Source organism: Scyliorhinus torazame, chromosome 6 (genome assembly GCF_047496885.1).
Source record: "Scyliorhinus torazame isolate Kashiwa2021f chromosome 6, sScyTor2.1, whole genome shotgun sequence".
NCBI lineage: Eukaryota > Metazoa > Chordata > Chondrichthyes > Carcharhiniformes > Scyliorhinidae > Scyliorhinus > Scyliorhinus torazame.
The window spans coordinates 54,944,966-54,969,385 of NC_092712.1; the positions used below are offsets into that span (position 1 = coordinate 54,944,966).

A 24,420-nucleotide genomic window follows, 5' to 3' on the forward strand; every position below is an offset into this window, starting at 1 on the left:
TCCTACCCCTGTGGAAAGCAAGAGGATTTGTTGCCGCAGGCGGAAAACCCCTCCCTTCAGCCCCATTGCTCCGTCACATTCTAGAAAAGGCACAGAACAGGACTTTTGGAATAGTTAAAGTTCGTAGTCACCATCGTTCCTCCCTCCCTGGAAATGTAAAAGCCGGCGCACTGGCTAAAGCAGGTTCCAGGCACGGATATTTTTGGACACCCCCCGAGAGCGCACCAGTGAATGCAGTTCAGGTCTCGCAGACTAATATCGAGGATTTAGTGCAGGCCCAGAAGCAGGATAGCAATCTCAGGGAGATTTTAAAAGGAAACTATCCAGCACCCTATGATAGGTTTAAAAATGCACTGACCACGCATGACGGTGTGGTGTTAAAAGACACCCTTTATGTGGTTCCCGAACAGGACAGGAATCAGCTCATTTGTTTGATCCATGACAGTCATGGACATCAGGGAATTGATCCCACTACAGCCCACCTCAGGCAGCTCTGTTGGTGGCCCAGTTTAAAAGACGATGTAACTCACTACGTTGAGATTTGCCTTATCTGTGCCCAGAACAATCCGGACAGGTACGCAAAAAAGGCTCAGCTTAGTCACACCCGACCCGTTAAAGGCCCCTGGACTAACCTCCAGAGTGATTTTATAGGACCATTGCCCCCTTGCAGGAATGGTTATAAATATGTACTCGTTGTGATAGACATGTTTACAAAATGGGTGGAAGCATTCCCATCCAGAACGAACACGGCAAAGACCACAGCCAAGATCTTAACCCACCACATCTTTACGAGATGGAGACCCCCCCCCCCCCCCCCCCCGTAGCATTGAATCCGACCAAGGTTCCCATTTTATGGGACGTGTCATGAAGAACGTCCTCACGATATTTGGCATTACCCAAAAACCCCACATCGCATACCACCCCCAGTCAAGTGGTATCGTGGAGCGCATGAATCGGACCCTAAAATCCACCCTCAGGAAAATGGTCCAGCAAAACAACACCACTTGGGACTCAGTCCTCCCTTTTGCGCTGATGTTTTTGCAAAATACAGTTTCAACTTCCATAGGTTACACCCCACACACCCTCATGACCGGACGCCCCATGAAAGGCACAGAATTTGACCAGCCCCGAGGTGATGGCATTCACACACGAGAAAGCAGTAGAACAAATGGTACGGAATGTTAAAACGGCTCAGCTAGCAGCCGCAGTGAAATTGGGCACCAGAAAGAAACAGAGCAAGGCCTGTTTCGATAAGACAGTGCATGCGACTGAGTTCAGTGTAGGACAGCAAGTCATGCTCTCCATATACAACCCCAGCACATTCCTGTCACCTAAATATTCGTGTCCGTACTCCATTGCTGACAAAGTAAACCCTTCCGTCTACAAAATAAAGTACCCCAATGGAAAGACTGCGTGGTTCCATATCAACCAGCTTAAGGCATATGGAACACAGTCTAACCACACACACCATGTCATGCTCGATGCAGCAGACCACGCCCCGCCCACAGCCAACATAACCCTACCCTCCCCCAACACGTCCAGCCCAGCCACGGACTCAACCTCGACTCCACCCCCGAAATATACACTCCGCCCCGGAACGCCCACAGACTGCAGCAGCAGCGACAGCGACTGTGACTCGGACAATAGCCACAGCACGCCTCCCTACTATCCCCATGCAACAGGACCCACACCCAGCGAATCTGACCACGATTCGAGTGATCCCTTCGTGATCACTTTCCTAAACAAACCCCACCACCGACCACCGACCTACAATGACGACCCCGATTCCGTCCCCACAGAAGTAGACACCACCTTTTGGCACCGAGATAATTCATTCAGACTCGTCCGGAATGACGAGAGGGATCTCAAATCACACCATGCAGCCCTATCCGACCTGATACACTCGAGAGTTTGGCATCCAGGAGAAGATGACGACTTTGAGTCTGACTCCCAAAGCGAGAACCCCTTTGCGACCCTGTTCGCAACTGATAACTGAGGTGTCCAGATGATGTTTTAAAAGGAACCGCTTGGGAGAAACGGTGTCCTTTCTGATGGAACCTGCAGCATGTTTTATGTTGTTTGCAGTTGTATTGATAAATGTTGTACGTAAGATCGGAATTTTTTCTCCACAGCCCCACGCCTTATTTTTTGGCCGAAACCTCTGAGAACTTGTCAGCACGCTCATCAGCAGAAACCGCTGAGAGCTTGCCAGACCCCCGTTTATAACTGCTCTTCTGGTTCGAAGGAAGAACCAATACGGCAACCCCCCACGACGACTACATTTTTGCCCGTTCTTGTCGGTTGCTCAGGCAGTGGAGAAACGGCTTGGGACCCGCCCTGCCTGGGGACCCCTCTCTGGTCAGCTACACTCGGGTAGGGCACACACGGCATTGGTCGCCGTCCTACCCGGGGATTCCATCCAAATCTTACCCGTCGCAGCCCATACGCACCTCATTTCGGCACTTTTCATTCAAAAGAAGTTTTGTTTGTTTTCAGGTGACCCTTAGGTTGCCATCCCTATGCTATTTACATCCTCAAACATTTGGATGGTAAATCGCACAGTCTGCGAGACGGCTCGTACTGGCTCAGTATTTGTACGCGTGTCTTGTCCGAATATTCAGTTTAATAAAGAAAAAATTAGGGAGTCACACATGGTGACCAATTATAAAGGGAGTAATTGGCACTAAAGGACAGACATGCTATCATACGAGATATTAAAACAAGTTAGTGACAGACACTATGCTTGTTCCCACAGAACTCCAGAAGCTCCAGGAACAGAAGAGAAGAGAAAGAAGAAGAACCATGAGGACATCCTCCGTGTTGCTCATCACCCTCATGAACATTTGGTTGCGCACGAACGCGATCCCGCTGACCCCAACCCCCCCCCCAGCCGTTAATGATTCACTTCCCCACAGTACCCAGAGCCCAGTCACAAGCGACACCACACCATCTTGGTGCGACAGGTTTATAACCTGGTACTCCCTGTCCTACTTGATAGAATCCCTACTAGTATTGGCGATACTCTGCTGCATCGTGCAGACTATTCGTCTGAGGAAATGGAGAAGGCGAGCCTACCGGGCTCGCACCCCGGTATATAGGATAAGATCCCCTATTTTCGGTTATGACCAGACTCTCGACCCCCGCGATCTATAATAAAGGATATTCGTTTGCGTTCCTTTTTGTGAATAAAGAAATGTTTCATGAGCGATTATACAATCCTGAGCATGACTGCCAAGCCAGGAAAAATGTGAATAATGCTGCTATGATTTTGTTTGTATTATTTAGGAAGTTAGTATAATTGAATGTTTGAGTGAGTGTAGTTTACTAAGGACAGTTAGAGGTACCGTTTTTCTTATTTTGTAATGCATGTCCCTGTTTTGACATAGCGCCACTTAGAATTGTCAGTTAAAATTTTCTTGCATAGTTATGGTCAGTGTAGAGGCCATTAAAGAGTGCTGGCCGAGTCAGGGAATGAAGAACAACGCAGTTATGTGATCCTTCAAGCTTCGCGTTAGGATCACAAGGAGGGTGTGTAGCCACCTGGGTTGGCCCAGTCCCGATGTAAAATGGAGAACAGCAAAGGCTGAAGGGAAATTCAGCCAACACAGGCAAAAACTAGCAGGTGCAAGTTACTGTGTATTAGACTCTGCAAAAGCCCAGACAGCATCGATACAAGCATCCATCTGCATAATAATGTAGCGGCCATCTACATACTAATGAGCGATCCCCGGGAACAATCAAAACATTTGAGATAAACAAGGCCAAGCCAGACTCCTCGGCGCCAGCAGGAGCCAACACAAAAGAGGTTAACGGACACCTAAAGGTCGCCCATCGATCAGGGAACCGCTCCAGTATTGGAGAAATCGAACCAAGCGATTGGAACAAAGTCCAATCACTTGAAACCAGGTATGGGGTCCGCCCCGAAAGGCGGGAAGCCCCTGGGGACTATAAAGTAAAGCCCCCAAGTTCAAATTGTTCTTCTTGACAGGGTCACTCAGCAACACGAACCAACCCTTGACAGTGACCTGTCCAGCTGCCTCTAAAGAACGTAAGTCTCAAGTCAACGCTCGCTACAAGATAGGTGCTCCCATCTACCAGTCCATACCAGCTTTGAATCCTGCAGACTCAGAACCCGAAAGAAAGGCCATTTGTTCCCCTGACCTGGTGGGCCAGTCCGAAGCTAAGTATAGGCCTGTTAGTTGTAGAAATAGCTTAGAAAGTAGAGTTTATGCATGAGTAGCGATTTACTGTGTATAATAAATGTGCTTTGATTTGAATCTTACTAATTGGTGTATTGAGTTATTGATCATTACTTGAACTTGAACCTCGTGGCGGTATCACAAAGATACCTGGCGACTCGAGAGCAAAGGTTATAAAACAGAGCCAATTGAACCAACCAAAAGCTAGCAACAATAGTAAAATGCCACAGCTACTAAATAGAAATGTGTGGGTCAGCAAGTATTGATTGAAAACTTGGTCAAGGATTTACCAAGGATCTTAAAGGAGGAGAGGAAGGTAATGAGGCAGAGAGGCTTCTGGAGGGAATTCCGGGGTGTAGGCCCGATTTTGCCTCAAGGTAAAGGGAGGCAGGGATGTAGCTGAGCTTATAATTGGAGGAACCCAACAATCGTGGCACAGAATCATAGAATCATACAATGGTTCCAGCACAGGAGGAGACCATCCCCGCCATCATGTTGGTGTCAGCTCTCTGAACGGGCAACTCTACTCCACCCACTCCCCGGCCTGTTTCTAATCTTAGAAGTTATGATTCTATGATTTCCCCGTAGCCCTGCAAATTTTTTCCCTTCAGATAATCATCCAATTCACTTATAAAGATTTAATGTCTCCACTACACGTCCTGTCAATGCAATCCAGAACCTGAACATCCACTGCGTCAAAATGTTTTTCCTCATGTCACAGTTGCCAATTACTTTAAATCGGTGTCCTCTGGCACTCGATTCTTCCACCAGTGGGAACAGTTCCTCCCTATCTACTACCATCCAGATCCCTCAAAATCAGAATGAGATCCCCTCGCAGCATTTTCTTATCCAAGGAGAACAGCCCCAGCTTCTCCAATCTATGAAGTTCCTCATCCCTGGGACCATGCTCATGAATCTTTCTTGCAAGTCTCTGATGCCTATACACCTTCCTAAAGTGAGGTGCCCTGAACCAGACATGATAAACCAGCCGAGACCAAACCAGTATTTTATACAGGTTAACTTCCATTAAAATTAAAGCAAAATGCTGCGGACACTGGAAATCTGAAATAAAAACAGAAAGTGCTGGAAAAACCCAGCAGGACTGGCAAACTTTTGTGGGCAGCACAGTAGCACAGTGGGTAGCACTGCTGCTTCACAGCTCCAGGGTCCCAGGTCCGATTTCTGGCTTGGGTCACTGTCTGTGTTTCCCCCGTGTTTACATGGGTTTCCTCCGGTGCACCAGTTTCCTCCCACGAAAGACGTGCTTGTTAGGTGAATTGGACAATCTGAATTCTCCCCCAGTGTACCCAAACAGGCGCCGGAATGTGGCAACTTTCACAGTAACTTCATTGCGGTGTTAATGTAAGCCTACTGGTGACAATAAAGATTATTACATTATTATTATAAGTGAGAAACAGAGGAGTGAATTCTCATCCGGCGGGATTCTCCATTCCGGTGGCAGCGTACCCCCACCCACGGGTTTCCCGACGATGTGGGGGTGGCTGCAACAGGAAATCCATTGGCCAGTCCTGCCACCTTCCACGAGTTGTGCACATATACCGCCTCCCCCCCTCCCCTCCCCCACACCCAGGCTCCTCTGCACCCCTTTGCCTCCTTTAGAATTGCATCTTTATTTTATATTGTCTCTCCTTGTTTTCCATACCTAACTTCGTACTTTCACTTCATATTTTCCTTATTAAGGTGCAGTTACCACTTGTCTGCCCATTCCACCCGCCTGTCTATGGGCAGCATGGTAGCACAAGTGGATAGCACTGTGGCTTCACAGCGCCAGGGTCGATTCCCAACTGAGTCACTGTCTGTGTGGAGTCTGCACGTTCTCCCCGTGTCTGCGTGGGTTTCCTCCGGGTGCTCCAGTTTCTTCCCACAGTCCAAAGGCATGCAGGTTAGGTGGATTGGCCACGCTAAATTGCCCTTAGAGACCAAAATAGGTTAGGAGGGGTTATTGGGTTATGGGGATAGGATGGAAGTGAGGGCTTAAATGAGTCAGTGCAGACTCGATGGGCCGAATGGCCTCCGGCACTGTATGTTCTATGACTGGTCTCTGTTTGAGACCAAGCCTGGAGTAGGAGGGTAAAACACTTAAGATTCTGAGGGGGTAACTGCTGCGAGGATGTTTCCCCTCATGTGGGAATCCAGAACTAGGGGGCACTGGATCTCCCAGTCAAGACAGAGATGAGGAGGAATTTTATTGTAACAATCCAACTGATCTGCTAATATCCTTTGATAAGGAAATCAGCCATCCTTACCTCGTCTGGAAAATATATGATTCCAGAGCCATACTAATGTGCTTGGATTCTAACAATCCTCTGAAGTAGCCAATATAAGGCTTCAGCAGTTCAAGAAGGCAGCTCACCACCAACTACTCAAGGGCAATTAGGAATGGACAGTAAGTGCTGGCCAAGCCAACGATGCCCACATTCTGTAAAGGAATTTTTAAAAGTAAGGAATCTAGGGATGGACAATAATTGGTGACCTTTCCTCTGATATTAATATTACATGAATGAATTTTAGGAAAAGTGGCTTATGTTTATGAAGTAAATATCTATCTACGATTTTTGTTTCATATTAGATGAACTATTCGTAAATAGAAATTCCTTGAAAATTGATGGCTGCAGTCACAGTTTACCTTCCATTATGGATTTAAATGATACACTATCTAAATCACTGACTGCGTCATTGGTGCCAGGTAGAAGCACCAAAACATGGAAGGACAAGGTATGTCTTGTAGCTCTTGCTTTGAGCATTTAACTGTAGAATGAAGTCTTTATTACCCACATTCCTATCCTCCATGAGACATTATGCACGTCAAGTTGCTGGGAGATAATTATCTAATTGTACAGTTTCTTTTTGTTGATTGTGGTTTATTTACTTTGAATGAAATTACATAGTGGGATGAATAATGTGGTGTCAAGCGGTGAAAATACTATTGCACTTTGGGAACTGGACGCTGAGGCCTACCATTCACATTGGCTCGGAATGCAGCAAGGGAGCGTTGTTGGTGTTCTGAGGCTGCACAGAAACAGCAAGCCTCATTACGGTCGCACCTTTCAATTCAGTTAAGTAACGGGTTCTTCCCCAATGTGTATGATGTTCCTAATCAATGTTTTGGGCAGTCAGTGATGACCATTTCAAAATGAATATGCCTGGATCAATTAAAGGCCAGATATTGTAATTGAACTTTTCGGTGGCCCTCTTCTATCAGGGTCACTTTTCTTTGCTGAATCTTCCCTTGCTAGACCTCCAAGGGTCAGTTCCTCCATGTGGTCATGGTCTGCAAGATATTTTTCAGTTGGAGGCCTTTTAATAGATTTTAGCCCCTGTTAATGTGGCTCAGTTCCCAATGGTAGCCTGGGCACGTCATGTGTTAAGCACCAGAAACTATGCAGAATATTTCGATGTACTTGCATTATTGGGTCAGATAAGCTGGAAGGTCCACTTTTTCAGCTATGTATCGGCATTCTTTAAGAGAAGCGTGCCTCCGTAATTATTAACTAGTTTGCCCATTTATAGTAATTATTTGAGGAAGTTTGTAATATTTCCTGTCAATGGCAGCTTCTCATGAAGGAGTATGCTAATCATTGCATCTACCGACTAACCATTTCCAGAATGCTCTCCTTTTACTTCTGAATATTGTCATTGTCATTTTATTTCTGTAAAGAACGGAATGCTATCCCGATGCATTTGAGAGGCAAGAATTAACAGAGAGTCCATTATGCTTTTTCTCACTTTAATTTGGATTGCGTTCACAGAACAGTCAAAGCTTGTTTTGAAAGTGTATAATATTTAAATATATGGAGTGATTAGTTATGCATCACAGAGCCCATTTATCAAAGATTGATCAGCAGTGAAGGAGTGGTCCTTCTTACCGCCATTCCTTCTGAGACAGTCCAGCATCTCAAAAGTTCAGGAGAGTGGAATTGAGCCAGTATAAATTTGGTGCTGCCTCTGTTTTTACATTGTGTAAAGACTGGTGCTAGTGCTGTTGACTTCTGACACATGGATCTCATACAATGACTGGAAGCAGAAAATAAACCTTATGGGATTTGCAAAGAATACTAGCCTGGATTATCCTTCCAGTTTCCCTACAGTTGGCTTGTGAGCATAGTTTCAGGTAGTGGCCAAGATCCACAGGCCAGAAACTGGCGCATGTAGCAAGGGACATGTGCAATGGAAGATGGGGCTGGATTCTCTGTCCCGCCGCGCCACATTTCTGTTTCGGCACACCGGCGGGATGCTCTGTTACGCCGGCCGGTCAATGGGGTTTCCCATTGTGGGGCAACCCCACGCCATCGGGAAACCTCCGGCAAAACGGAACATCCCGCCGGCAGAGAATCCAGACCCCACTTTTACACTTCTTATAATTGTGTTGGAATTAAATTGTCAATGTGAGCATATTTGTGATTTTCGGTTACAAATTTCATTGCGTTTTAATATTATATCAAAGTTGAACTTGAAAGTTGTTGTATTCTTTAAATAAATTACTTCTGAATGGTCCCGTTTTAGGTTTTCTTTTCCTATTTAGTCTTCAGAGGACTCACCAAAATATGGGAAAGCATGTATACTCAGAATATCTATATTTATGGTTTAAATTATCACCATCTGCTTGTGCTTTATGAATGGGTTTGCTGATTGTGCTAGCTCAGGATGAATATAAAGCAGGGAAACTACACAGAGCCTCACTTCGAAATCGGAAGCTGATTGAGGAAGCAAAGTGTTTATGTGATGCAATTTAACACATAAACACTTTCACTTCTCAATCAGCTCTCCTATCCATCAATGTATTTAGGCGTTTTGGAGTTCAGCAGGGACAGACACAATCCTTATTTTAATGAGTTCTCTTAAAATAAACCATAAAATTTGGAAGTGGGGAGGAAGGAGAGAGGGCCGTGCAACATTAATGTATACCCCAAAATAAGTGGATAACAATTTGTTGGACATGAGTTACACACTTAAAGGGCTTCTCAAATAAAAAATAATTAGCTGTTCTTGCATTCTCGTTTCCATTGTACCCTCTAGCATATTTCCACAAAACCAGACACCACAGTTCTCGTTGCTGCAGCTTTGCAAGATCACATTATTAGGAATCTGCGGCTCCAAAACCTTTCATTGTCTGATACTTTTAAAACAAAACAACGGACTAAAATGAGTTGCTACAGGCCCATAGACAGAAATACTGCGAAGCCTGTGGTGGATACAGGAATAAAAAGAAGAGAAGAGAAAAAGAAAAGAAAAGAAGAGAAAAAGAAAAGAAAAGAAGATGAGGAAAAAGAGTATGTTTTGGATCCAAAGCCCTTGAGCCTCACTTTAGGTAAATTTATTTTACTTTTCATATTCAACATATTGTTGTTTCACTTTTTTAAATGACGGCCTATTCAAAAAATATTTGTGGATGGGATGGATATTTATTACAAATCCTGTGGTTAATTGGTTTATGACAGCTTTTTTACAAAAAAGCATCTGTATTCAGCAGGAGGCTACAGGATGATGCTTTCGGAGGAAGAATTACTTGGCAGCCATTTTAAGAATTAGAAGTGACACCACTGCCATTTTAAAGCCGATTCAGTGGCTTTGGGCGCTATAGATTCAATAACTTATGTTATTGCTGTTAATTGCTAACCATTTATTATGGTGTGTGACGTGGTGAGTAAATGAAATTTACCCAAATTTTCCCAAAATTGCACAGACTGCTGGATCAGGCGATAAAAGCTGTGTGAAGCCCGCCGGCTTCACAGGGGCCTTTTCTCACCTGATTAAATGGCACGCTTTGCGATATCAGAATGCTGGTGAAGCCCACACAGCCAGCTGCAGGAGCAGGGCCTAAACACAAGGCCGGGAGTCCCAGATCAGAATACCATTTTTATAGAGCGTCCCAATCTCAAAGTTGAATTTAAGCCCCCCCCCCCCCCTCCCCCAACCCAGTGCCAACCCCCAACAGGCATCGGGAACCCGTCCCAAAGGATCGGGGCACCCCCACACTCACCGCAATGCTATCGCGAAACCCACCCACCATAACGCGAAGATCGGGCTCCCACCCAAATAGTGGGTGTCCCCTCCCACTCCCTGTAGACGGCATACCCCCACCTCGCTTCACAAGCTCCGCTACCCCCACCCCTTCCCTTGCATCGGAGCGAGCATCCGTATCAGAGAGCCCCACCTCCTTCACAGGCTCCAACACCCCCCCACCCCATGCAAGCACCACTCCCCCCATCTCACAAGCATCGTCCCCCCACATAAGGGTAACCCCCCCTCCCCCCCACCTCCCATGGCACTGCTAGTTTGGCACTACCCAGGGGCTATAACTCACTGTGCACCCCCAGAGTAGCCATCATGACTGGGTTTCGCTTTCAAAAGCCAGCGGTGATTCATGCGGCATGACATCACACCGGTTGGGTGGGAGGATAAGGCGTGGGCAAATGCTACAGCTGGTAAGTATTTGTTAATGTATTAAAAAGTATGGAAATCGGGTTCACACCTTCTCTTCACTATTCCAACTTCTTCATCGGACAGGAGCTACATATGTCTGAGAACATGCACAAGCAGATTCAAAAACAGCTTCTTCACCGCTGTTACCAGACTCCTAAACAACCCTCTTATGGACTGATCTGATCTCTTCACGCATCTCCTCTACTGAGTAGTACTAATAATAGTAATCTTCGTTATTGTCACAAGTAGGCTTACATTAACACTGCAATAAAGTTGCAGAAGTTGAGTGACGATGCAAACACGCCTGTTTGCTTCACCCGATGCCTGTGTCTATGTATAATAATAATAATCTTTATTAGTGTCACAATTAGGCTTACACTAACACTGCAATGAAGTTACTGTGAAAATCGCTACACTCCAGCGCCTGTCTGAGTACACCGAGGGAGAATTCAGAATGTCCAATTTACCTAACAGCACGTCTTTCGGGACATGTGGGAGGAAACCAGAGCGCCTGGAGGAAACCCACGCAGACACGGGAGAACATGCAGACTCTGCACAGACAGTGACCCAAGCCAAGAATTGAACCTGGGGCCCTGGCACTGTGAAGCAACAGTGCTAACCACTGTGCCACCGTGTTTACGTCGTATATTTTATGTTTGCCCTATGTATTTTCTTTTCACGTATGGAATGATCTGTCTGAACTGTACGCAGAACAGTACTTTTCACTGTACATCAGTACACGTGACAATAAACAAATCCAATCCAATTCTGCCGCAAATCCAATTTTTGGCTGCCTACGAGACTTAACAGCCAATCTGGGATTCGCACCCACGTTCAACAGGGCCACTAAATCGGGCCAACCGTATTTTCTTGTGTTTAAAAAAAAGTCTGTGCAGGAAAGATATTATGTGGACGAATTTGTTTTCCTCACTCACACCCTCTACCCCCCTCCACCCTCACCCTAGCTGATGATTCAGGGGAACACATGCTCACCAGGCAGATTCTGAATTAGCCAATTTCAGCCACGTCTGTCGGCAGTACTAGCAATTTTTGCATTGAAGACATACATGCTTTGCAGCCCTGATCATAGCCTGAAATGTTATTTTATTTTTCCATTTCTGCTCGCACATTCTTAATTTGAACATGGATGAACTTAATTTTCTGGCAATTGCAGATTATTGTGTATACGATGACCCGGTTTTTTGAGCGTCAAAATGCTGCCTCACGGCCTACAATCGCCGCAGAAGTCGCCTTCCCGTTTTTCTGCTTATAAATACATCGGTCTTTTCCGCATTAGGAGTCGGTATCAATTTTCCAGCTCAGAAAGACATGTTTAAAAGGGGTGGCACAGTGGTGCAGTGGTTAGCACTGCTGCCTCACAGCGCCGAGGACCCGGGTTCGATCCCGGCCCTGGTTCACTGTCCGTCTGGAGTTTGCACTTTCTCCCAGTGTTTGCGTGGATCTCACCCCCACAACCCAAAGGTGTGCAGGGTTGGTGAATTGCCCACTCGAAATTGCCCCTTAATTGGAAAAAAACGAATTGGGTGCTCTAAATTTAAAAAAAAGAAATACATGTTTAAGGTTATGTCATCGGCGCGTGGGACCATAGCAAGAAGATGCGCGGGAGGTAAAATGGAAAAAGAAGACGGAATCTACCCTGCAGAAGGTGTCCAAGACCAAATGCACCATGAGAATAGGGACCAGCCATTGGCCTGATGTGGAAAAGGTCCTATGGGAATGGGTTGTCGAAAATCGGCAGAATGGTTTCATCATCACCAGAATTATAATGCACTCACATGGTGGTATTATCATTGGTTTAGTAATCCGGGGATCCAGGATAATGATCCGGGGATCCTGGCTCGAATCCCACCATGGCAGCTGGTGAAGTTTGAAGTCAATAAAAGCCTGTAATTAAAAGTCCGTGTTGACCACCAAACCATTGGCAATTGTCGTAAAACCCATCTCGTTCACTGATGCCCTTTAGAACATAGAACATAGAAAATACAGCACAGAACAGGCCCTTCGGCCCAGAATGTTGTGCCGAACCTTTGTCCTAGATTAATCATAGATTATCATTGAATTTACAGTGCAGAAGGAGGCCAGTCGGCCCTTTGAGTCTGCACCGGCTCTTGGAAAGAGCACCATACCCAAACTCAACACCTCCACCCAACACCAAGGGCAATTTGGACATTAAGGGCAATTTATCATTGGCCAATTCACCTAACCCGCACATCTTTGGACTGTGGGAGGAAACCGGAGCACCCGGAGGAAACCCACGCAGACACGGGGAGGACGTGCAGACTCCGCACAGACAATGACCCAAGCTGGAATCGAACCTGGGACCATGGAGCTGTGAAGCAATTGCGCTATCCACAATGCTACCGTGCTGCCCTTAAGAACAAATAAATCTACACTATATCATTTTACCGTCATCCATGTACCTATCCAATAGCTGCTTGAAGGTCCCTAATGTTTCCGACTCAACTACTTCCACAGGCAGTGCATTCCATGCCCCCACTACTCTCTGGGTAAAGAACCTACCTCTGATATCCCTCCTATATCTTCCACCTTTCACCTTTAGGGAAGGAAATCTGCCGTCCTTACCTGGCCTGTCCTACATGTGACTCCAGACCCACAGCAATGTGGTTGACTCTTAAATGCACCCTGAAATTGTCGAACAAGTCACTCAGTTCAAGGGCAATTAGGGATGGGTAGTAAACGCTGGCCCAGCCAGCGACACCCAAAAGACTCTTTGGTGGGATTTTCCGGCCCCTACCCCGCCTTGGCAGAGGGTTTTCCAGCGTCAGAGACGGCTCGCCATTGGCTGCCTGTGGGATCTTCCTGCTGAAGTCTACGACATTTGGCAAGACTCGCCCGTCCCACGGCCAGAGAACCACCGTCGGGGGTCACCTTCAGTGGGACCGAAAGATACTGCCAGCGGGAAGGGTTGGAAAATCCCACCCCTTAATGCCAAAGTTACTAGATTCCAACAATTCATCATCAGTACCCATTATGCCAGATGAGAGACATGGTGCAACACCCAGGAATTTCCATGTGCCCAGCCGCTGCATGTTCATTCAAATAAAATATGAAATATCCAGTGGAGGGCGAGGAAGATGATTCGCTGTGGAGGGATGACAATGAAACCAAAAGGACCAAATCTGATCCAGAATGGGATCATTACAATTATGCCAAAATGACTCAGAATGAATTTGATGAACTCTGCATTAGATGTAGAAGACGATGAACAGGATCTACCAGCCACGTCCCGTCGGAATTGACACGACGTGGCTGATAGATCCTGCGAGAGGCCTCTTGCGGGATTTACCAAGTTCGCCACACCTCGTGAGATCTAATGGATCTTGTGAGACGTCGCTATTTGGAGCCCGCCCACAATGGGCAGGACCCAGATGCGGCTAAACTGCATATGAAAGTGTTGCAGTCAGGCACACTTTACTATGCACTCGCCAGAGTTACCCAAGGTATGGGATCTATCCCACTCACATTGGTTGGTTTGTACTGGTCTCCACAAACAGGGACCAGGTGTACCGACACTTGGGGGGGTCTCCCAGGGGATCGGGGGCCTCTGGGTTCCTGAGCTCTGGGCAGGGTAGAACCCCGGCACCCCTGATGCCACCTGGGCACCCTAACACTGGCATCCTGGCAGTGCAAAGGTACCCAGGTGGCATTTTGCCTGTGCCGGGGATTGGGCCTGTCGGTGCCCTGCCCGTATGAGGTTGGGTGCGGGGAGGCTAGATAATCACCTTATAGGTGGTCGGGGGGTTGCGGTAGTGGGTCGCGAGATGGTGTCCCATTCTCTTCCTGAACTGGCGAGGTGAGCTCCTCAGTGCAGGGAATGAGACTAAGTGCGGCCTCGATGGGGCGTGCCCCGCTGAGGCCCCGAAATAAAACAGAATCCCGTTAGATAGCGGGGTCTTTTTCTTCGCTGCGAGCGGCAGGAAACGCCCGGCTAAACGCGCTCGACACAGGACTCTTTTTAATTTCCGTTCGATCACGCCCACAAATTCTGACAGCTTTTAAAACGTTGTGATTATGGTTCAAACTATCCATGGAGAATTATTTAATTGATAAAAATGTGACACATTGGGCTGTAACATCCAAGCTCCTAAGCGTCGGATTTGGGAGGTACGCTAATCCCTCAGAACTTCAACGGTAAGGGTTGGGATGGCTATTGCCCAGAAGTGCAAACTTCCTCTGGGCGATTGCCCTGTGTTGGGAAACATCCAAAAATGCGATTCAAGTGGAAATCCTCAGATGGTTCCGGCTGTGTGCTGCAAATAGTTACCCAGAAAAACTTAGAATTAAAACGTCTTCTAACCTATGGTAACTACTGTAAAGACACAGACTGACCACCCAGACTGGAGCAGGGCATCCACCAGGCCCTGACTAGCATCTCTCTATAGTATTCTACACATCTCCACCCCATGGAATTTCGGCCTGACCCGAACCAACTACCCCAGCCCCACAGGCACGACCCACTCCCCCACAACGTCCAACCCTTCCAACTGCCCCCCGATGTCTGAACCCCTCCCCCGATGTCCCACACTGATGGTCACTCCAAAGAGGTTTCTGCCCATTGATTTAATTTAAATTACCGGTGCCGTTTTTTCACATTTCAAAATGGTGGCCAGGCCGCCTGCCCTAAGACCAACAATTCACATTTTGTACTCAGTGTCTAAGTAGATCCACGTTTGTGAGAGGGTTTTCTGAATAATCAAAGATCGATTTATATGCTGCTCTGGTGGTATTAAAATGACATCTGCAGGCCTCAGAGCTTCAAACAAATGAAGAGCTTTATTCGAAGATATTAACATACAGGCTGCTTTGTTATGTTGCCCTTTTTCCTGCACAGGGTGGCACTGCCAAGGTGCCCAGGTGGCACCAGCAGTGCCAAGGTGCCAGCCTGGCCAAAGGCTGGCCCACCGGAGGTGTCTAATTGCCTGGTAGACACGGGGACCAATGCTGAACGGCGCCTGGCTGGTGTCTCCTCGGCGAGGCCGATAGATGCCGGGTGGCCGACCGATCTGGCGGCAGCAGAGCTAAGTCCGCTTTTAAACTCTTTTAGCTCTGCGAGTCTGGGTACCGCCCATTGTGGGCAGGATCCCGATCGCAGTGCTTCTCAAGATCTCGTTAGATTTCGCAGAGCATAACGATCATCGGGAATCCTGGGAGAGGCTTCTCCCGGGATCTACCGGCCACGTTCCATTCCAATTCTGGCAGGACGCAGCCGGTAAATCACGGCAGTATAATATTAACAATCAATCAACAACAACAGTGAATTCATAAGGTGTAGTTTTCTGTGTGGTTGTCAGCGAACCTCAGGCATCTGCCTTTTAGTTCTTGTTGCAATCTCTGGTGTCTTTGGCTTGGTTTGGACATTGCCGTGGTTGTCTTAACCAGAGTCAACATAACGTTCTGAGATTGGCACGCTGTCTGGTTCTCAATTGAGGCACTGCTTTCCCCAATTGTTCGATTAGTGTTAGGTTCTCGAGAAGGTTCGGGTCGTCCCTTGGCACAGCTTGAATTGGACTCTTGTCGGTTCTGTCGCTGACAGATTGTTCTTGTCTCCAAAAGTTGATCCGCATGTTTCCTCCATATTTTATCGTCTCAGATTTGTATGGTGGATTCTTGTGCTCAAACTCAACTGTTGAGCTTCTTTGGCTGCTAATTCCATGGATACACCAATTTCCAAAGATTTCTTTAAGGTCAGGTTGCTTTCAGGTCACAATTGATTTTGAATAGTTTCGCTCCTTAAACCACAGACTAATCTATCTCTGAAGGCATTGTTTAATCCATCCCAAATTCTCAATGTTCAGCCAGTTTTTTCAGGGTAACGACAAACTGTGCAATCGATTCACCTTCTTCTTGGTTGCGCTTATGAAACCTAAACCCTTCTGCGATGACGAAAGGTTTCGGTTAATAGTGGCCCTGCAATATTTCCATTATTTCATGGTATGTTTTCAAGCCTGGCTTTTCTGACTGTAGCAGACTCCTCAAGAGGTTGAATGCTTCCCCCCTCCAATTACGCTTAGAAAAGTTGGGACTTTTATACCCGCTGCTATCTTGTTCTCTTGGACAAAATAGTCAAATCTCTCTGTATATAAGATCCATAGCTCTGTATTCTGATCAAATGGTCCCATACACCAAACATCCATGTCATTTTTCACTATGGAAGGACTTGTGCCACCAATGTTTAGCACTACCTTGCTTCCTTTATCCCCAAAACAAGGCATACCTGAGCTCAGCCTGTTTTTCTTTGTGTTTTACAACACCCCCAGCTCTAAATGTGATGCTGCCGGGTACCTGCTACTGTTCCCGGTACTGTTACGGATCGTTTCGGGCAAGCCTCCTTCCAAAGTTGTTTTCTTCGGGTTCCTCAATTTTTCAGTTCTTGCAGCGGCTGCAACCGCTGTTGGGCTTTCGTGTAACAACTATTTTAATTAATTATTTTTCTTTTTGGGTGCCTGCAAACGCTGTTCGCCTACCTCGTCACCAGTCTTTACGTGGTGGTATTAAAATTAAGTCTGCAGGCCTCAGAAGTTCAAACAAACTAAGGGCTTTATTAGAAGATGTTAACAATTCAGGCTGCTATGTTGTTCTGCCCATTTGACCGCGCAAACAGCCGATGACGTAATTGTGAACGGTCTCTTAAAGCGCCCCTGTTCCAGTGCAAGGCTGCTGGTGAGAAAACACGAGGAATACCATGAATGCACAACAGCCACAATCTATGGTTATGGGCATTGTGGCATTCTGAAAGTTTCATACCTAAATTAAGTTCAATTCCTTCTTCAAAATGACCTCTAAGCAAGTTATTATCGAATACCAAAAAGGCCCGGGTCCAGTTTGTGATGTAGTTTCAGTTGGCTGGTTTCTGTCTTTACTCAATTAAGAACCCTTGTCTTAAATTTTGCTTGATTAATTGTTCTTTTCAGCACAGAAAATGGGTCTGGTTGATGCACCTAAAGCACTGTTAACAGATAGTGAATGGCAACTGGTGAAAAAGAGATCAGAGAAGCAGGGAGATTCAGCACAGCCCTGTGCTATATGCAGAGAGGAGTTTGGGATGCAGCAACAGGTGAGTACTTTGAAAAACAAAACAGCAAACACTTTTCACTTTGCTGGAGGTACTCATTGCTGGCTTATAAGACAGTTAAGTAAATTCATTGTATTCCATTTGGAAACAGTGATTGCGATACAAGTGTGAAATATTACTCAGTTAAAATGGAAGAGCAGTACAGCTCAAGCATATTTTATGTTAATTCCCCTGAAAAATCATGTCCATATACTGAAACTTTTGAATTCAATTTGCACAGAGAACCTTGGAATCCCTACAGTACAGAAGAAGGCCATTCAGCCCATCTAGTCTGCACCATCCCGCTGAACGAGCACAATACCTAGGCTCACTCCCGCACCCTATCCCAGTAACCCCAACTAAACTGCACATCTTTGGACACTAAGGGGCAATTTAGCATGGCCAATCCACCTAACCTGCACATCTTTGGACTGTGGGAGGAGACCGGAGCACCCGGAGGAAACCCACGCACACACGGGGCCAGAATCAAACCCGGGTCCTTTGTGCTGTGAGGCATCAGTGCTAACCACTGTGCCACCATGCTGCCCAGTGTGACAGGGAGATTCAGCACAGCCTTGTGTTATATCTTTAGAAACCCTAGTAAACTGGATAGTGCATTGGTTGGGAACAATCTCTTTCACATTGGGGACCTGTTAGTCTAACAAAAAGGTGATACGATGGAAGTTTCTACTGTTCAGGAGTTTTAAACCAGGTCTCTGCAGATATAAAATGAAACATTCACTGAATGGATAGTCTTTGACCAGATGGCAGTAGACTTGTTACCCAGATGCAGTTATGGCCCACTGAAGAAACTGGAGGTCATACAATGCAAAAGAAAAGCTACTCTCTGTATCTGACTAATGCTATCTATATTCCAGCAGCTAAAGATAGAAAATGGAAAAACCATCCTATATCCTACAGATGTTTCTCCATGATCATCACCAAAAACATTTTTGGCAAAGACGTGGAACTGAAATGTATGAGGTGCTGTAATCCCCACTGCCCCTAGCTAAAATGTCTGGGGAGAGCCCACCCATGACCCCGATGGCAGCCCCCGCAGCAATTTAGCACTGGGAGCACATTGACTTGCATTAAGGAGAGGTGGCAGCATAGTGGTAATATCACTGGACTAGCAATGCAAAGGCCCAGGCAATGCTCCGAGGACACAGGTTCAAATCTCCCATGACACCAGATGGTGGAATTCAAATGAATCAATCTGAAATTAAAAGTCTCAGCAATGGTGACCATACAAGCATCATGGGTTCAATTCCGGCCTCGGGTGACTGTGTGGAGTTTGCATTTTCTCCCCATGTCTGCGTGGGTTTCCTCCAGGTGCCTACGGTTTCCTCCCACACTCCAAAGATGTGCAGGTTAGGTGGATTGGTCAGGCTAAATTGCCCCTTAGGGTGGGGTTGCAGGAATAGGGCGGGGAATTGGGCCTAGGGAGGGTCATCCTTCAAAGGGTCGGTGCAGACTCGATGGGCCGAGGGGCCTCCTTCTGCACTGTCGGGATTCTACGATGCTATGATTGTAAAAACCAATCTGGTACCCTACTGACCTTCAGGGAAGGAAATCTGCTGTCCTTACCTGGTCAAACCCACATGTGCCACCAGACACACAATAATGTGGTTGACCATTAAAAGGCCTAGCAAGCCACTCAGTTGTATCAAACCGTTACAAAGCCTAAAAGGAATGAAAGCAGAAGGGCCACTCGACATTGAGCTCAGCACCGAAAATGGCAACAGCACTCCCAGCCCTGTCGACCCTGCAAAATCCCCCTCAGTAACATCTGGGGGCTATGTGCTAAAATTGAGAGAGCTGTTTGACAGACTAGTCAAGCAAAAGCTTGACATAGTCATACTCACAGAATCATACCATACAGACAATGTCCGAAACATCACCATCACAATCCCTGGGCATGTCCTGCCCACCAGCAGGACAAGACCCACCACAGGTGGTGGCACAGTGGTGTACAGCCCCGAACATCGGCTCCTGACCCCATCGGGTCAAACATGGGCAAGGAAACCTCCTTCTGATTACCACCTACCACCACCCCTTCCCCCTCCCTCAACTGATGAATCAGTACTCCATGTTGAGCCCCACTTGGAGGAAGCACTGAGGGTGGCAAGGGCACGGAACGTACTCTGGGTGAGGGACCTCAATGACCATCACTAAGAGTGGCTCGGTAGCATCACTACTAACCAAGCTGACTGAGTCCTAAAGGATATAACTGCTGGACTGGGACTGCGGCAAGTGGTGTGGGAACCACCGAGAGGGAAAAATCCACGTGATCTCACCCTCACACATCTACCTGTTGCAGACGCATCTGTTCTTTCAGTATTGTAGGAGTAACCACCGCACAGTCCTTGTGGAGACGTAGTCCCATCTTCACATTGAAGATACCACCCATCATGTTGTGTGGCCCTACCACTGTGCTAAATGGAATAGATTTCAAACAGATTTAGCAACTGTAAAAACTAGCCTTTCATGAGGCACTGTGGGCCATCAGCAGCAGCAGAATTGTATTTAGCCACAATCTGTAACCCCTGGCACATCCCCCACTCTGCCATTACCCAGCAAGCCAGGGAATCAACCAAGGGCTTGCTGTGAGCAGCAACAGGCATACCTAACAATGAGGTGTTGGCCTGGTGAAGCTACAACACAGGACTACTTGCGTGCCAAACAGCATAAACAGTAAGTGATAGACAGAGATTGCCCACAACCAACAGATCAGTTCAAAGCCCTGCAATCCTGCCGCATCAAGTTGTGAATGGTGGTGGACTAACTGTAGGAGGAGGCTGCATACATATACCTGCCTTCAATGATGGGGGAGCCCAGAACACCAGTGAAAAAGTCAAGGCTGAAGCATTTGCAACCATCTTCAGCCAGAAGTGCCGCAAGGATGATCCATCGTGGCCTCCTCCTGTGGTTCCCAGAATCAAAGGTGCCAGTTTGCAGCCAATTCCGTCAAGCCCGTATGATATAAAGATATGGCAAAGATTATGGATCCTGGCAACATTCCTGCAATATCATTGAAGCCTTGTGCCCCAGGGCTAGTCGTGATCCGAGCTAGGCTGTTCCAGTACAGATACAACGCTGGAAATGTGGAAAATTTCCCGGGAATGTCCTGTCCACAAAACACAGGACAAATCCGAACTGGCCAAATAGTGCCCCATCAGTCTACTCTCAATCACCAGTAACGTGATGGAAGGGGTTGTCGGCAGATCTATCATGCAACACTTACTCACTGACTCTCCTTGTTATGCCAGGGCCACAGCTCCTAACCTCATTACAGCCTAAGCCAAACTTGGACAAAAGAGCTGAACTCAAGTTTGACATCAAGGCAATATTGGACCGAGTGTGGCATCAAGAGTCCTAGCAAAGCTGGGGTCAATTGGAATCAGGGGGAAAACTCTCCATGGTTACAGTCATACCTAGCACAAAGAAAGATGGTTGTGATTTTTGTAGGTCAATCATCTCAGTTCCAGGACATCACTGCAGGAGTTCCTCAGTGTAGTGGCCTCGGCCCAATCATCTTCAGCTGCTTCATCGATGACCTTTCCTCCATCATAAGGTCAGAAGTGGGCGTTCACTGATGATTGTACAATGCTCAGCATCATTTGTGACTTCTCAGATGCTGAACATGTCTATGCCTGCATGCAGCAAGACCTGGTCAACATTCAGGCTCGGGCTGATAAATGGCATGTAATATTCACACCACACAAGTGACAGGCATTGACCATCCCCGTCGACAGAGAATCCAATTGTTTACCTTTGATGTTCAGTGGTTCTACCATTGTTGAATCCATCAGTATCAGCATCTTGGGGAGTACCATTGGCTAGAAACTCAACTGGACCAGCCATACGAATACTATGGCTACAAGAGCAGGTCAGAGGCTGGGAATCCTGCAGCGAGTAACTCACCTCCTGACACCCCAAAGCCTGTCCACCATCTACAATGCACAAGTCAGGACTAAGGTGGAATATTCTCCACTTGCCTGGATGAGTGCAGCTCCAACAACACTCAAGAAGCTCAATCACCATCCACAGCAAAGCAATCTGCTTGATTGGCACCCAGTACCCCACCTTCAACATTCACTCCTTCAACCACCGATCCCAGTGGCAGCATTGGTTGGTCTCTACAAGATGCACTTCAGAAACTCACCCATGCTCCTCAAACAACATTCTGCAAACCAATGATCTTTACCACCTAGAAGGACAAGGCCAGCAGAGGCAGGCGAATATTACCAGCTGCAAGTATCCTGCCAATCCACACGTCACCCTGACTTGGAACATACTTCACAGTTGCTCTCTTCCTACCAGCACAGTAGAGTACCTACACCACTTGGACTGCAGCGATTCAAGAAGGCGTATCACCACCACATATCAGGGGGAAATAGGAATATGTATAAATGGTGGCCTTGCTTGCGATGCCCACATTCTGTGGAAAAAATAAAAAGGACGAGACTTATGAATCTATCTCATGAGGTAGTACCACCTTAGGGACCTGCGAGCCAAGTGGTTGAATGCCAGTGGCAATGCAATGAAGCCCTTAAGTTGGAATTAATAGCCCATTTCAGGGACTCAACTACCATCTGGATAGCACGTTCAGACACAAACCTTCCCGCCTGGAACTTAATTGGGTGGAGGCGGGAGGCGACAGCGTCCTCAATTTGCATGTTTGGCTGTGGGCTCAGACCAATAAGAACATTAGCTCAGCAGAGAGTGAATAGAATTGTTGACTTTGCTTAGTTGACATCTTTATGTGGTTATAATAAGTTGTTCTTTCTGTGATCTCTTTTGTCAATGCCTCAATGCTTATTTAGACATGATTAAGAAGCATGAAATGTTTGAAGCCTCTTGGTAAGCTCAGGGAAGGTGGTAAAAGAGGGGGAGGGGTGGCATTGTTAGTCAAGTACAGTATTACGGTGGCAGAAAGGACGTTTGATGAGGACTCGTCTACTGAGGTAGTATGGGCTGAGGTTAGAAACAGGAAAGGAGAGGTCACCCTGTTAGGGGTTTTCTATAGGTCTCCAAAAAGTTCCAGAGATGTAGAGGAAAGGATTGCAAAGATGATTCTGGTTAGGAGCGAAAGCAACAGGGTAGTTGTTATGGGGGACTTTAACTTTCCAAATATTGACTGGAAACGCTATAGTTCGAGTACTTTAGATGGGTCCGTTTTTGTCCAATGTATGCAGGATGGTTTCCTGACACAGTATGTAGATAGGCCAACGAGAGGCGAGGCCATATTGGATTTGGTACTGGGTAATGAACCAGGACAGATGTTAGATTTGGACGTAGGTGAGCATTTTGGTGATAGTGACCACAATTCGATTACGTTTACTTTAGTGATGGAAAGGGATAGGTATATACCGCAGGGCAAGAGTTATATCTGGGGAAAGGCAATTATGATGCGATGAGGCAAGTCTTAGGATGCATCGGATGGAAAGGAAAACTGCAGGGGATCGGCACAATGGAAATGTGGAGCTTGTTCAAGGAACAGCTACTGCAGGTCCTTGATAAGTATGTACTTGTCAGGCAGGGAGGAAGTGGTCGAGCGAGGGAACTGTGGTTTACTAAAGCAGTCGAAACACTTGTCAAGAGGAAGAAGGAGGCTTATGTAAAGATGAGACATGAAGGTTCAGTTAGGGCGCTCGAGAGTTACAAGTTAGCTAGGAAGGACCTAAAGAGAGAGCTAAGAAGAGCCAGGAGGGGACATGAGATGTCTTTGGTAGGTAGGATCAAGGATAACCCTAAAGGTTTCTATAGATATGTCAGGAATAAAAGAATGACTAGGGTAAGAGTAGAGCCAGTCAAGGACAGTAGTGGGAAGTTGTGCGTGGAGTCCGAGGAGATAGGAGAGGTGCTAAATGAATATTTTTTGTCAGTATTCACACAAGAAAAAGACAATGTTGTCGAGGAGAATACGGAGATTCAGGCTACTAGACTAGAAGGGCTTGAGGTTCATAAGGAGGAGGTGTTAGCAATTCTGGAAAGTGTGAAAATAGATTCATCCCCTGGGGCGGATGGGATTTATCCTTGGATTCTCTGGGAAGCTAGGGAGGAGATTGCTGAGCCTTTGGCTTTGATCTTTAAGTCATCTTTGTCTACAGGAATAGTGCCAGAAGACTGGAGGATAGCGAATGTTGTCCCCTTGTTCAAGAATGGGAGTAGAGCCAACCCCGGTAACTATAGACCAGTGAGCCTTACTTCTGTTGTGGGCAAAGTCTTGGAAAGGTTTATAAGAGATAGGATGTATGATCACCTGGAAAGGAATAATTCGATTAGAGATAGTCAGCACGGTTTTGTGAAGGGTAGGTCGTGCCTCACAAACCTTATTGAGTTCTTTGAGAAGGTTACCAAACAAGTGGATGAGGGTAAAGCAGTTGATGAGGTGTATATGAATTTCAGTAAAGCATTTGATAAGGTTCCCCATGGTAGGCTACTGCAGAAAATATGGAGGCATGGGATTCAGGGTGATTTAGTTTGGATCAGAAATTGGCTAGCTGGAAGAAGACAAAGGGTGGTGGTTGAGGGAAATGTTCATAATGGAGTCCAGTTACGAGTGGTGTACCACAAGAATCTGTTTTGGGGCCACTGCTGTTTGTCATTTTTATAAATGACCTGGAGGAGGGCGTAGAAGGATGGGTCAGTAAATTTGCAGATGACACTAAAGTCGGTGGA

General features: G+C 46.6%; 2 protein-coding genes across 4 annotated transcripts in view; one reads left to right on the forward strand and one right to left on the reverse strand.

Annotated features, from left to right (window-relative positions):
* LOC140424793 (uncharacterized) overlaps positions 1-24,420 on the reverse strand; it is a 455,234-nt gene that overhangs the window by 409,460 nt on the left and 21,354 nt on the right. The gene's annotated exons all lie outside the window — the stretch shown is intronic.
* The window catches only part of rnf32 (ring finger protein 32), a 250,400-nt gene that overhangs the window by 189,344 nt on the left and 36,636 nt on the right, over positions 1-24,420 (forward strand). For 2 of the 3 annotated variants that reach the window (XM_072508206.1, XM_072508207.1), the window contains 3 exons: positions 6,790-6,935; positions 9,237-9,528; positions 17,597-17,739. In XM_072508206.1, the coding sequence (XP_072364307.1) occupies positions 6,855-6,935; positions 9,237-9,528; positions 17,597-17,739 (516 nt within the window). In that variant the 5' untranslated portion in view covers positions 6,790-6,854. Of the gene's footprint in view, positions 1-6,789; positions 6,936-7,129; positions 7,276-9,236; positions 9,529-17,596; positions 17,740-24,420 lie in introns of those variants that run through there. The other variant, XM_072508208.1, reaches the window with a different exon arrangement.